This window comes from Trichomycterus rosablanca, chromosome 3, assembly GCF_030014385.1.
Source record: "Trichomycterus rosablanca isolate fTriRos1 chromosome 3, fTriRos1.hap1, whole genome shotgun sequence".
NCBI classification, from domain to species: Eukaryota; Metazoa; Chordata; class Actinopteri; order Siluriformes; family Trichomycteridae; genus Trichomycterus; species Trichomycterus rosablanca.
In genome coordinates, this window is record NC_085990.1 from 47,550,554 (window position 1) to 47,565,815 (window position 15,262).

General features: G+C 40.7%; 1 protein-coding gene across 1 annotated transcript; it reads left to right on the forward strand.

Moving 5' to 3' along the window:
* Nucleotides 1–7,728: 7,728 nt before the first annotated feature.
* popdc3 (popeye domain containing 3) lies at nt 7,729–14,255 on the forward strand. Its single transcript, XM_062992181.1, has 3 exons — nt 7,729–8,328; nt 13,085–13,193; nt 13,279–14,255. Exons 1-3 carry the CDS (start codon nt 7,817–7,819, stop codon nt 13,495–13,497), a joined length of 840 nt encoding a protein of 279 aa, XP_062848251.1. The 5' UTR covers nt 7,729–7,816; the 3' UTR covers nt 13,498–14,255.
* The last annotated feature ends 1,007 nt before the right edge of the window (nt 14,256–15,262 follow it).

Here is a 15,262-nt window from a genome sequence, read left to right on the forward strand (position 1 = left end):
TACTTGGGGCGGCACGGTGGCTAAGTGGGTAGCACTGTCGCCTCACAGCAAGAAGGTCCTGGGTTCGATCCCCGTTGTGGGGCGGTCCGGGTTCTTTCTGTGTGGAGTTTGCATGTTCTCCCTGTGTCCGCGTGGATTTCCTCCAGGTGCTCCGGTTTCCTCCCACAGTCCAAAGACATGCAAGTGAGGTGAATTGGGGACGCTAAATTGTCCATGACTGTGTTCGATATAACCTTGTGTAATGAGTAACTACCGTTTCCTGTCATGAATGTAACCAAAGTGTAAAACATGACGTTAAAATCCTAATAAACAAACAAACAAGGTAGCTACTTGCTTACTGTCTTTATCACTTAAGGCACATTGTTTATCAACATATACAGTACAAAAGAAGAAAATGCTCCTCAACACACTATGGCTAAAAAACACTGTAACAGTGTGGGTCGCGCTTTGCTACGAAGGCACCTGATGGAAACATGCACCTGCAAGATACAAGAGATAAACCCAATTTACAGGTGGCTTTACTGAGGCAAAACAATATTGTGGCTGAAAAACACAAAATAAGAAGGGGAAACTGATAGATATAAAATGGCCAAAGTAATAAGGTAACTAAGTAAAGCCAAACCCCAATCTACAGATGGGGAGAGAGTGGACAGAAAAAGGATAGAGACAGACTGAGAACTGGTTGTCACAAATGTGCCAGCTACTCAGTCCACCAGCATGTGGCAGTCTAAAGAGAGGGAACTCCTTCTCTAACTGATTGCTTTCAGCAATAACTTTTTATATGAGGTCTGATATCACTGCAACACTGTTCTGATGAAAAAAAATATAGAATGCCGACATACAGCATAATAGCCCTTTTCCCACTTTCTTCTATTCTAAGACTCCAGAAAACCACAGTGAGAGCCATGATCCACAAATGAAACAATGGTGAACCTTCACAGAAGTAGACGGTCTACCAAAATTTTACTGCCAGGATGTCACAAAAGAACCCAGACAAACATCTTTAGAACTACAGGCCTCACCTGCATCAGTTAAGGTCACTGCTGGTCCATTACAGGGCACACACTAACACACACACTTGCAATTTTTAGCAACTCCAGTTGGCCTGACTGGATGTCTTTGGGCCTGTGGGAGGAAACAGGCACCTGGAGGAAGCCCATGAGGACAGGAAAAACATGTGAACTCCACACTGAAAAGGACCCTGGGTATCAGATTATTAAAGAAACCAGCACTGTCAGTCATCTGCACCTTGATGTCCCCCTGCTGCCATTAGTAGAATGACAGGTGGACATGATGGTAATCCATCACAAAAAGACTAGAGGTCAAGGAAAAATGCACATACATTATTCCAGTTCATTGTATAGGTATCTAGTAGGGTTAGGGTCAGGGTGCAGTGCAGGTCATTGAAAAGACATACCTTTATGTAAGCTGAGGTAATATTATTATAATATCATTAATGTAATTAACAATAATTAAGGCCGCTCAGGTGGCGCAGTGGTAAAAAAAAACACACTCTGGAACCAGAGCTGGGATCTTGAGTACATCGTATCGAATCTCATCTCTGCCTACCGGCTAAGGCTGAGCGGCCACATGAACAACGATTGGCCTGTTGTTCAGATATGGGTGGGACTAAGCCGGATGGGGTCTCTCTCCCATGACTGATGCAATTACGACCTCTGCTGGCTGATTGATGGCGCCTGCACAGAGATGAGAAAAGAGTGCTCTCAGGGTGTGTCCTCTCCGTACACAACGCTGAGCTGCACTGCACTCGTCAAAGTGCAGGTGATAAAATGCATACGGCTGCTGCCCACGTGTCGGAGAGGGCGTGGGTTAGCTTCGTTCTCCTCAGTCAGAGCAGGGATCGGCATTGGTGGAGAGGAAGCATGAGGCAATCGGGCAATTGGACGCGCTAAAAGGGAGAAAAAAGGGAGAAAATGCATAAAGAAAAAAAGAAAAACAGTAATTAATATTTTAACGTTATTAATAATAATTAATATATTAATATTATTAATAATATTTATAGTTATATTTTTTAAATAATTGATTATTTATCAAATAAATTATGTAATTAATATTATTAATATAATTAACACAACCAGTACAATGGTAGCTCTCAGTAAAACCAGCAGCAGTAATAAAAATACAGTTTAAACTTAGAATTTTGTAAAATATAAAAATATATAAAAGATATAGAACATTAACATGATGATATGTGTACATATCTAGTAGGCTTGAATAGTGCAAAACAGAACAGTGTAATTTTTTGACAGTAGGTATTACAGTAGAAATTTTTTGTTTCACAACTAGTACTAAATACAGTAAAACAATCTAGTGTATGAAGTATTGCAGTTTGGTCACGGGTGGGGGGGCTGGAGCCTACCCCAGCTCTTCAATGGGCGCAAGGCACACAGTAACACCCTGGACGAGGCGCCAGTCCATCACAGGGCAGACACACATACACACACACACACACTTATTCAACCTGACCAACCTGACTGCATGTTTTAGGACTGTGGGAGGAAACCAAAGCCCCCGGAGGAAACCCACTTAGACACGGGGAGAACATGCAAACTCCACACAGAAAGGACCTGGACCGCCCCACCTGGGAATCAAACCCAGGACCTTCTCGCTGTGAGGCGACAGTGCTACCATGTACACAATATGTAAAAGCTTCACTGCAGCAGGTAAGCAAGCTACTGATAATGCAATTTAAGTAAGTATTCTATGGATGTAATTATCTTTCATAAGCTTGTGTTCATGTTCATGTCCTGTACTTATATGTTCCATATTACATTTAGTCAAGAGTCTCTGATTAAATGAAATGGATTGAGGGCCAGCTTTTCACCACTGATGGGTGAAGGGCCAAACAATTACCTAAAAAGTGTAGAGGGGCAATCATTTAACAGCACTGAAACTATAATTCCTGAGATTGAAGAGTATGACGCAAGTAATCTGAGAGCCACCCTTAATACAGGATCTCTGCAGATCATCCAGCTTCTATATATAATATTGTGGACTCTCCTCTTTAGCTTTTTATCATAAGGACTCAATTTTGTAAAAGTGTACAGAAGAGGTTCTCAGAAGATAACCATTGTGTGCTGAAGTGAAAATTCCAGTCCTTATTTGGAACATCTACTACAAACTACCTTACGTACATAATGACAGAACAGCTGTTCCTGGGGAGCTTTTTTAATTGAAAATCCATGGCCAAGATGCAGATTGGATTTTAATGGCCAAGCAGCAGAGAAGAAGCCAGGGATTACTGAGCACAATGCCAAGCATCGCCTTGACTTGTTTAGATCTTTCTGCAACTGGACTCCAGAGCTCAGTCTGCTGAGAAATTCACTCTCACTCACTCACTCACTCACTGTCTTAACCGCTTATCCGATCCAGTTCGCGCGGGGGTGCTGGAGCCTATCCCAGCTTTTCAATGAACATTTTATCCTCAAAGTTGATGTGTTAGAAGCAGGAAAAATGGACAAGCGTAAGGATTTGAGCGAGTTTGACAAGGGCCAAATTGTGATGGCTAGACGACTGGGTCAGAGCATCTCCAAAACTGCAGCTCTTTTGGGGTGTTCCAGGTCTGCAGTGGTCAGTATCTATCAAAAGTGGTCCAAGGAGGGAACAGTGGTAGATCGGAGACAGGGTCACCTTTCTATCAGAACCAGCATTAACTTCTTCAGCAATTTGAGCTACAGTAGCTCGTCTGTTGGATCGGACCACACGGGTCAGCCTTCGCTCCCCACGTGCATCAATGAGTCTTGGTCATAATGTTATGCCTGATGGGTGTATCTTTGTGTACAGTCTAATTTTCTTTTTTGTCAGTCATGGCTTTTTTCTTCCTTGCATTTCTTTTCATTTCCTCCATTAGATGCAGAAACTAGCTATTATTTCCATATGAGAAGAATACCTTACTGGTGATAATGGCTTCCAGGTTATATATAAGATAAGAGGAAATGATAAGTGTGTGTGTGTGTGTGTGTGAGACTTTTCCTCAATCTACATTTAATCGCATAAAATTAACACTATCCATGTTCAACAGTCTGTATCGACCTAAATGCAGTTAACAACATTAATAAGAGTAAAAAGTAGCAATTATATTCAAAATCAAATCGGTCCAGGTGGAAGTTCTTCCATATATCGAACCCTATATATATAGCAGACCCCATCAGTAAATACACGTTATGCACAGAGTGCACCAGGTGGTGGGGTTGGGGTGCAGCTTGTGCATTGCCGGAACTGGCAGTTTTGGAAGATCTTTTTTATTATTTGGATTGTTTGTTTGGATTGTTCATGGATTTGCCTTAAATAAAATGTTCACCAATGTTATGCACGTGTCTTGCCTTATCCGTCATCCCATTGTTCTCCGTTTGGGGCTGCAGATGTTCTCGTTTCCTGTTCTTACTTTGTTTCTATTATTTTGGCCACCTTATTTATGTGTAATAATCTGATTTTAGCCACAGTATTGTTTTACCTGGGTGTGAACATTTGCGCTTGGATTCTATTTCCATTCTTTCAGGTGGCGAGGTGCACCCACCCTGTTACAGTACCTAATGTAACGAATATTGAGCTAGGACGATACAAGAGGGGCGGACGCACTCATAGATGTTTTGACCAAAAGTTTAATAACAAGAGACATGACAAGGTTTAACACAAAACAGGTTAGAACAACACTATCGCCTCACAGCAAGAAGGTCCTGGGTTCGATCCCCAGGCGGGGCGGTCTGGGTCCTTTCTGTGCAGAGTTTGCATGTTCTCCCCGTGTCTGCGTGGGTTTCCTCCGGGAGCTCCGGTTTCCTCCCACAGTCCAAAAACATGCAGGCAGGTTAATTGGAGACACTGAATTGTCCTATAGGTGAATTAGGTGTGTACATGTGTGTGTGTGTATGTGTGTGTGTCTGCCCTGCAATGGACTGGCGCCCCGTCCAGGGTGTTACTGTGTGCCTTGTGTCCATTGAGAAGCTGGAATCACTATCAATGCTGGACTGAGAATAGTCCACCAAGCAAAAATATATCCAGCCAACAACGCCCCGTGGGCAGCGTCCTGTGACCACTGATGACGGTCTAGAAGATGACCAACTCAAACAGCAGCAATAGATGAGCGATTGTCTACAAGATGACTTACCATCCACAAGGTGGACAAACTAAGTAGGAGTGTGTAATAGAGTGGACAGTGAGTGGACACGGTATTTAAAAACTCCAGCAGCGCTGCTGTGTCTAATCCACTCATACCAGCACAACACACACTAACACACCACCATCATGTCAGTGTCACTGCAGTGCTGAGAATGATCCACCACCTAAATAATACCTAGTGGTCATGTGGGGGGTCCTAACCATTAAATAACATGGTGAAAGTAGACTAAAAAAGTATGTAGAGAAACAGGTGGACTACAGTCAATAATTGTTGAACTACAAAGTGCTTCTGGATTGTCAGTGTAGATACAAGGAGGTGGTTTTAATGTTATGGCTGATCAGTGTAACTCGTACTTGCAGTCCACATTTTTTTTTTATTTGTTAATTTTTTTATTTTAAAATACAAAAACGTACACACCATCTTTTTGAAACAAACTGTTGGACACTTTAATGCATGATCACTGTTATTTTTTAATAGCACATGAAATTTAAGTGCAGTAGTAGAAGTATTTGTATTTATAACTTTCGAACACACACACACACACACACACACACACACTTGTGCAAACAGACAGCTGGCTTCAGGTTCTATATATAGACGTGTTGGGTGTCTGATATCCAGCGTAGAGATAGTACAGCTAAGTGTCGAGATTTGTTTTGGTCAGGCGTTACTTTCAGCATTCTAAATACAAACTTGTATCAGCTGCAATACAGAAAATGATCCTACACATTTGTTCTATTTTACATACTGAACAAAAAAGGATAAGGTCCGTTTTCCCTTGAAGGGCAATGAACATAAGTATACACAGTATGGACATTTTAAAACCACTCTGTAGCGATCGTTACTCCATTGAGAATACAATAGAAATGTCACCCTATTTTTAAAATATAGGTCATGTTTTTGGACGGCCCAGCCTATAGCAAAAACTTGTCCTCAATCTCTCACTCAGGTGAGTTTTCCACAAAGTCACCTTCCTCTGCCAGGTAGCCCACATGGAATTGTGTGAGCTATTTTAGACTAAAATGAGCAACATTTTGATGAAGATGTATGAACCCAACTGTACTGTACTGAACTGTACTGAATACACACAGTATACAGTACGCGCAGTGAGTTTCATGCCTGATTAGAAGCAGAACCTTTTTATCCATGGAATCTGCCTGTACTTAACACTCACACATCAGAAAGCTGTGCTATATGGTCAGATGTATTTGGACACCCAGTCATAAGCTTACTGGATATCCCATTTCAAAACCATAGGCATTAATATGAAGTCCTTATTTTCCTCTTTATGGCTGTACCAGCCTATACTGTTAGGGTCATGGTTCTGTGCAGGCCACTGGAGTTCCTTTACACTAAACCTATTAAACCATAAGTGTCTCACGTGGTGCACAAGGGCACAAAAATGCTGGTATAAGTAATGACATTTCAAAAAACAGTTGCTAGAAAGTTGGAACCATATTAATAATTAATATAAAAGTAATTTTATACAGACACAAACACATAAAAAAATATCAGGTCCACTATTAGACACTCCTACCTAGTCGGTCCACCTTGTAGATGTAAAGTCAGAGACGATCGCTCATCTATTGCTGCTGTTTGAGTTGATCATCTTTTAGACCTTCATCAGTGGTCACAGGACACTGCCCATGGGGCGCTGTTGGCTGGATATATTTTTGGCTGGTGGACTATTCTCAGTCCAGCAGTGTTTAAAAACTCCATCAGTGCTGCTGTGTCTGATCCACTCATACTAGCACAACACACACTAACAAACCACCACCATGTCATTGTCACTGCAGTGCTGAGAATGATCCACCACCCAAATAATACCTGCTCTGTGGTGGTCCTGTGGGGGTCCTGACCATTGAAGAACAGCATGAAAGGGGTCTAACAAAGCATGCAGAGAAACAGATGGACTACAGTCAGTAATTGTAGAACTACAAAGTGCTTCTATATGGTAAGTGGAGCTGAAAAAATGGACAGTGAGTGTACAAACAATGAGGTGGTTTTAATTTTATGGTTGATCGGTGTATGTCAGTATAGAGAAGTTACTGTAGGCTAATAAATAAATGAATGATATATGCACATATGTTCTCATTAAAGAACTAAAGTTGAATATTATGATATCTGTCCTGTCTGTATCACAATGAAATCGGATACAACAATGCACGTCATGACAATGACCTCATATACAGTAGGTGACTTAAAAACAACCCTGTGCCAACCAGCCCCGCTCTCCTCTACTGGTCATACAGCAGGACCTGGTCGAGGATCCTACACAGATCACATGTTATTTAAGTGAAGATAAGAATCAGAGTCAGTGACATTGTTTCATTTCAAAATGCAGGCTTGGAAGGATGTCAAATCCTCTGATTTCGGACATCTTCCCTCACCATGATGTAGGTTCTTGTGTTCGCAGTGTCAGCAAACAGCGCGCTGCTCTTCATGTTCCTCTGTGGTTATTTTGGGAAAGCATTTCTGGGAACACTAAGTTCAAGCTGAAAGGAAAAGAGTTCTGTCAAGTTTTGGAGGGACGTGTGTGGTATTGTTTTTAATACTATGATTTTACTTTTCTAATACGTTCTGGAATTCAATCATTTGGGGAGGATCTACAGCCTATAGGTGGAATTACGCACTAACTGTTCTGTCAGTATCTGGATCTGTGGAAAGAACTGCGGCGGTATGGAGGAGTCGGTTCTTCTGGAAGAACATGAGAACTTTTCTCTGTATTTAAACCCTGTGGAACATCAACACTGTTCAGAATGGAGTAAAGACACAGAAGGACCATTCTTTCACCTTGCTCATATGATGCTGTTGTTTGGTTTTATGGGTGGTAGTGGACTTTACGGACTGCTCTACATGTTCAGCTTTTTGTCGCTGGGCTTTTTGTGCGCCTCTGTTTGGGCATGGTCCAGTCCGTGCACCAACGATGCTTTCTCGTGGGCATTTGTGCTGTTTGTGATTTGTGTTGTTCAGGTGGTTCATGCTGCTTACAGACTGAGGAGTGTTTCGTTTAATAAAGAGTTTCAGGAGCTTTACGCACGTATGTTTAAAAGGTTGGGAGTGTCGCTTATTCAGTTCGGCAGGATCGTTTCTTCTTGTGAGCAGGAGATCTGCACTATTGAAAAGGAGCATTACTTTGCAATGGAGGGCAAAACTCCCATCGATAAACTATCTATTCTTCTCTCAGGCAGGTGAGTAATGATACAGCTCACACTCAGTGATATACACCGTTCAGCCATAACATAAAAACCACCTCATTGTTTCTACACACTGCCTGCTTTCACCCTGTTCTTCAATAGTCAGGACCCCCCAGAACCACTACAGTGCAGGTATTATTTAGATGGTGGATCATTCTCAGCACTGCAGTGACACTGACATGGTGGTGGTGTGTTAGTGTGTGTTGTGCTGGTATGAGTGGATCAGACACAGCAATGCTGTTGGAGTTTTTTTAATACCGTGTCCACTCACTGTCCACTCTGTTAGACACTCCTACTTAGTTGGTCCACCTTGTAGATGTAAAGTCAGAGACGATCGCTCATCTATTGCTGCTGTTTGAGTTGGTCATCTTCTAGACCTTCATCTGTGGTCAGAGGATGCTGCCCACTGGGAGCTGTTGGCTGGAAATTTTTGGTTGGTGGAATATTCTCAGTCCAGCAGTGACAGTGAGGTGTTTAAAAACTCCATCAGTGCTGCTGTGCCAGCACAACACACACTAACACAACACCACACCACCATGTCAGTGTCACTGCAGTGCTGAGAATGCTCTGTAGTGGTCCTGTGAGAGTCCTGACCATTGAAGAACAGCATGAAAGGGGGCTAACAAAGCATGCAGAGAAACAGATGGACTACAATCAGTAATTGTAGAACTACAAAGTGCTTCTATATGGTAAGTGAAGCCGATGAAATGGACAATGTGTGTAGAAACAAGGAGGTGGTTTTAATGTTTTAATCGGTGTATTATTACCTAAATGTTATACTTTTTTTGGTTTGGTATGTTCACGTCTTCTCTAATGAGATTTGTCTGGAGAAACTTTTGGCACCATGTGGGTAAGACTGTTTTTTAATTGCTACTTTCAAGTGCTTCTTGAAAAGCTTTACTTAAGTTTCATAACTAATCAGTTCATGAGAAACAAAAGAAACTACATAGGATTATTTCTAGTTTTATTTATTTAGTTCAAAGCACAGAATCACATAGTAGATGCTTATGATCTTTTTATCCTGTTTATCTTCTATGATAAGCTCCAAAAATATCGGACCAACACATAAACACCTGTCACTACTGCAACATAAATACCACCTTTATGGAACTGTTATGAAACATTTCATAATGTGTAAACAGCAAAATATACAGTAGGCAAAACATCCATACTGGAGTTTAGCATTATCTTTTTAATTCATAGGAAAATAAGTTTTTCATTTGGCTACTTTACATTAGTATCTTGTGCACTCGTTTTAACATAAATCTTTAAAACCCTCAGGAGTTATCTTGATTTTTGAATAACAATGTGGTCTGTCATATTCTGCCTAAATAAACAACAACTAAATAAATCTGAATAAATAACTAACGTTGATATTTAACTTGATCTGGAACTGTTTATGTCATGAAACATCATCAATTGGTTTAAGCTCTGGACTATGACTTAGCTGAACATACATTATCTATTAGGCTCTACAACTCAACCAGGCAGGGACGGCTGTAGCCAAAGACTGAGGGTCCTAATGTAGCCATGTGTGTATGTACTTGTATGCACATGCATGTGCAAACGTGTATATACAGTATATATATATACAGTGGGGGAAATAAGTATTTGATCCCCTGCTGATTTACAAAGACTTGAACAGTCTATAATTTTTATGGAAGGTTTATTTTAACAGAGAGAGACAGAATATCAACAAAGAATCCAGAACAAAAAACATTAAACAAAAGTTATAAATTAATTTGTATTTAATTAAGGGAAATAAGTATTTGATCCCCTACCAACCAGCAAGAATTCTGACCCCCACAGACCGGTTATGTGCCCATGAGGCACACAAATTAGTCCTGTCCCTGTATAAAAGACTCCTGTCACAGAATCAGTTTCTTCCGTTCAAATCTCTCGACCACCATGGGCAAGACCAAAGAGCTATCAAAGGACGTCAGGGACAAGATTGTAGACCTGCACAAGGCTGGAATGGGCTACAAGACCATCAGCAAGAAGCTTGGTGAGAAAGAGACCACTGTTGGTGCGATAATTCGAAAATGGAAGAAATACAAGATCACAGTCAATCACCCTCACTCTGGAGCTCCATGCAAGATCTCACCTGGTGGGGTAAGAATGATTCTGAGAAAGGTGAGGTCAGTCCAGAATTACACGGGAGGAGCTTGTCAATGATCTCAAGGGAGCTGGGAGCAGAGAAATGCTGGATATGACCCCAAGAACACCATCCCCACCGGGCATTTCTTTGCCTCCAAACACGGCGAGTGGAGTTGATGCCAAAGAGCTCAATTTTGGTTTCATCTGACCATATCACATTCTCCCAAGCTTTCTCTGAATCATTCAGGTGTTCATTGGCAAACTTCAGACGGGCCTGTACATGAGCCTTCTTGAGCAGAGGGACTTTGCGGGCACTGCAGGATCTCAATCCATTACGGCGAAGTGTGTTACTAATGGTTTTCTTGGTGACTGTGCTCCCAGCTCCCTTGATATCATTGACAAGCTCCTCCCGTGTAATTCTGGACTGACCTCACCTTTCTCAGAATCATTCTTACCCCACCAGGTGAGATCTTGCATGGAGCTCCAGAGTGAGGGTGATTGTGATATTGTAGTTCTTCCATTTTCGAATTATCGCACCAACAGTGGCCCATTCCAGCCTTGTGCAGGTCTACAATCTTGTCCCTGACGTCCTTTGATAGCTCTTTGGTCTTGCCCATGGTGGTCGAGAGATTTGAACGGAAGAAACTGATTCTGTGACAGGAGTCTTTTATACAGGGACAGGACTAATTTGTGTGCCTCATGGGCACATAACCGGTCTGTGGGGGTCAGAATTCTTGCTGGTTGGTAGGGGATCAAATACTTATTTCCCTTAATTAAATACAAATTAATTTATAACTTTTATTAAATGTATTTTTTTCTGGATTTTTTGTTGATATTCTGTCTCTCTCTGTTAAAATAAACCTTCCATAAAAATTATAGACTGTTCAAGTCTTTGTAAGGGGGTAAACTTACAAAATCAACAGGGGATCAAATACTTATTTCCCCCACTGTATATGTGTGTGTGTGTGTGTGTGTGTACATGAGTGTACATGAGTATATATGTGTATGTATTTACATGTGTGTATATGTATGTATATGGGTATATATGTGTATGTATATATACTGTATATACTATATGGCTATATTGGCCTCATTGTGCAATATTGTCACATGTCACTTTACTATTTAATAATTTAATTACTATTCAAATCTTTACACTGAAACTATACCTCATGCATAGTCATTATAGTAACCAGTTATCCATTTTATGTAAAATACAAGAAGTACTCAGTTCTAGTTTTTCTGTTTGCTTTTGTTTTGTTTTTGTACTGTTAATTATTTGTTGTATTATGCTACTGGGGCTTTAATTTCCTTTGGGATCAATAAAGTATCTGTCTGTCTGTCCGTCCGTCCGTCCATCCATCCATCTATTATCCTTTTTAGCCATTCTGTTATTGATTAAACCAATGAAACCCTCAGGAAGTCTCTAAGTACCCACGTTGCTATGTTTCATCCTCTCTACTGACTCACACCCACAAATCGACATATTTCACAAAAAGTCAGGTTTTAATACATTTCCTTTTACAATGCTTCTGTGAAAATGTCCTGTGAAATAAATAATAACTTTTGGCAGAAATGCACATTATATTGTTTCATAAGTGTTTCATAATTGTAAACCATGCTACCTTGAGACCAAAATGATTGCAGTCATTGAGAAAACAATTACATACAAATATGATATTTTTTCCAGGATAACAGTGGGTGATGCAGCAAGTTTAAAGCAAACAAGTAAATCAATAACAGAATGGCTAAAAAATATAATTTATGTTTAGCTTAGTCATATAGTTGTGGAGCAAACATCAGCTCCAGAGCAAACATCAGCTCCACACGAGGCATAACATTGCCTTTGTCAAAGCGGGAAAATTACGACAACCTGAGCCCAGGTCCTCAACTGGGATGTTAGCCTTAGCTCGTGACTGGCAGCTGGAGGTCGACCTAGGAAAGCAGTTGAGGTTCCCACAACACATCGCAAGGACGTCACTCAGGCCAGATTTGGTCTTATCATTAGACTCTTCTAAGCAGGTGGTGTTAGTGGAGCTCACTGTACTCTGGGAAGACCGTATGGAGGAGGTCTATGAGTGAAAGAAGGCAAAATATCTTTAGCTCACGGAGGACTGTAAAAGGAATGGGTGGAAGAGCCGCTGTGAGCCCATTGAAGTTGGCTGCAGGGGCTTTGCAGGGCAGTGTCTGCATCGGATGCTCAGCCTCCTTGGGATTAGAGGATTGCAGGAGAGGAAAGCCAACAAAATCATCACTGATGCAGCTGAAAAGGCATCAAGGTGGCTGTGGATCAAAAGGGGTGATCCATGGCATAGCTCGCTACTTTGACACAAGTCGGGGGCTGATCAACCCCGACTGGGTCGCCCAGGTGAGGGTGTCTGATGATCTAAGACCCAAAACACTCTTTGACCCTGGGTTCATCACTGAAGATGTGTCCAAGTTGCACCACACGGTGTTTTCAGAACCTAGTCCAGAGCTTAAACCAATTAAAATGATGTTTTATGACATAAAGTTTTTTTTTTGTATAAAAAATTTCAGATCAAGATAAATATGAATGTCATTGTGATATTTACCTAGGCAGAATGTAGACTACAATGTAAAGCTACTAGTGTAAGGTAGCCATGTAATGTGAAGGGACTTTGTATTCCACCAGAATACGAGTGACAGTGAATGGAGAATTTCTACACTACATCTACCCCTTCCAGTTTCTGGATTCTCCAGAGTGGGACTCTCTCAGACCATCCGAGGAGGGAGTTTTCCAGGTGTGGTGCAAATGAAATGTGTCTTCTTGTCAGGTAACTTGTAAAAATGCAACTGTATTTCTATTAAATCTTTTTATTTTCCTAGGTTACACTAAAGGCAGATGATGACTGCAGATATGTCACATGGAGGCGGAAAAAATTATATCTGCTCTTTGCCAAACATCGCTACATTGCCAAGATTTTTGCGTTGGTGGTACGCAATGATATTGCTGATAAGCTCTACTCTCTGAATGACAGAGCACTGGACAAGCAGGGCTTCCATTATGATCTGCGCTTACCCAGCTTCTGCCATAAGGAGGACTAGATACTCATATACATACTGTATATACACACTGCACTAAAGTCTTAAAAGAGTCCATCAGAGTGGGACATTTCCATGAACTGAAATGTGAGCAGGGTTGTGGTGGGTCTAGAGCTGTCAAGAAATACAGTTGGAAATATACCCTGATCCATCATCGCACCATGTGGTGGCACATTAATTTACTTATTCACACATAGTGTAGGAACACTGTATTGCAGCCTGTGCATCTTCTGACAAAGGGTTCTGAGAAAACCCGGGCAGATGGACAACATGGGACAGTGGTAGCTCAGTGGTAAAGTTACAGAACTAGAAATAGGTTGCTGGTAGTTACTCATTACACTAGGCTATATCTAACACAGTCATGGACAATTTAGTGTCTCCAGTTCACCTCACTTGCTTGTCAAAACCCACGCAGACACGGGGAGAACATGCAAACTCTTTCAATACACAGAAAGGACCCGGACCGCCCCACCTGGGGATCGAACCCAGGATCGTCTTGCTGTGAGACGACAGTGCTACCCACTTAGCCACCGTGCCGCCCCAGTCATGTTTGTAAGCTGTTTAGTTTAAAATGCGTTTAGCTAATTGCCGCAGAGGTGAATGCAAATGTAAACATGACAGAAATGAACTGGAAATGAGGTTGAACCCTTGAACCACAAAGTCCATGCTGCTTTGCAGCTCCCAAAACACTACCATGCTGCCTCTTTTTTTCATTTTAACTGGATTGTATTGCAGCTTAATAAAAAAGGGTAACATTTACCTGAGGTTTTTTTCATATTATTATTTTCAACAATGTGCAATTTTGGAAGATGTGCTGCTTTTAAATGTATACATTAAGAAAAATTGTTTCTTAGTTTTTGGTCCAATGTCCAGTGTTCTCGCTATATGTGCAGTTATTGTTACTGTATATTAAAGATGAATGATTTATGTGTATGTAATTTGCAAATACAGCCTGAAAGACTTTTGTATTACTTCACAACCTTGTTTTCTTGGTAATTTTGTAGTTAAATCCAGCTACTGGTGTCTAGAAAATGCACTTTTAAATAAGTTGAGATTTTGGCATTTTTCTCTAGTGTCACTGACCATGGTGCTGATTCTCATTTGCTGCAGTTTAAGAAGAAAACAAACCATTTCTTGTTCAGCACCATATTGGGTTCTTTGTTTTGCCCCATTGGAAACACTTTTACAGTTAAATGCTCTTACTATAACAGAAGATTCTAGGAGGCACAGTTTCCAAAAAAGGTTTTACATAGAGGTTCCATAAATTGTCAACAGGATTTTTTTATTTTTTAGAATTACGAGTAGTCTGACCTATAACTTGAAGTTTGCGGCAACAGCACCTTTATAAAATAATATTGTGCAATGTCACAATCAACAAAGTAATAGAAACATACAAAAACATTAAAACAAGAACTGAGCTGACAATGTACATTTGTATATATATTTGAATTATGCATGGCTAATATATACATAAATGTGTGTGTGTATATATGTGTATATATATACAGTATATATATATACAGTATATATATATATATATGCAGTGCTGTATTTCAAAGTTTAATCATTTCATTCACTTGAAAAGATCATTTAACTGTATTGAAGAACATGAGATCATTTGTTGATGTACACATCTAAATGAAATAAATTAAATGCTTGTTTAGAGGGCAGTATAAACTGCCAAAGAAATAAATGGCATTGGTTAGCTATAACTTGAACCATTGAAAGCTGCTTGGCCATGATGTCCTGTTGATCAGGTAGAGCCATT

Coding starts and splice junctions, on each gene's coding strand:
- popdc3 (XM_062992181.1), top strand. CDS start 7,817: ATGGAGGAGTCGGTTCTTCTGGAAGAACATGAGAACTTTTCTCTGTAT. Junction 8,329..13,084: donor TCTATTCTTCTCTCAGGCAG/GTGAGTAATGAT, acceptor GTATTCCACCAG/AATACGAGTGACAGTGAATG. Junction 13,194..13,278: donor CCGAGGAGGGAGTTTTCCAG/GTGTGGTGCAAA, acceptor TTATTTTCCTAG/GTTACACTAAAGGCAGATGA.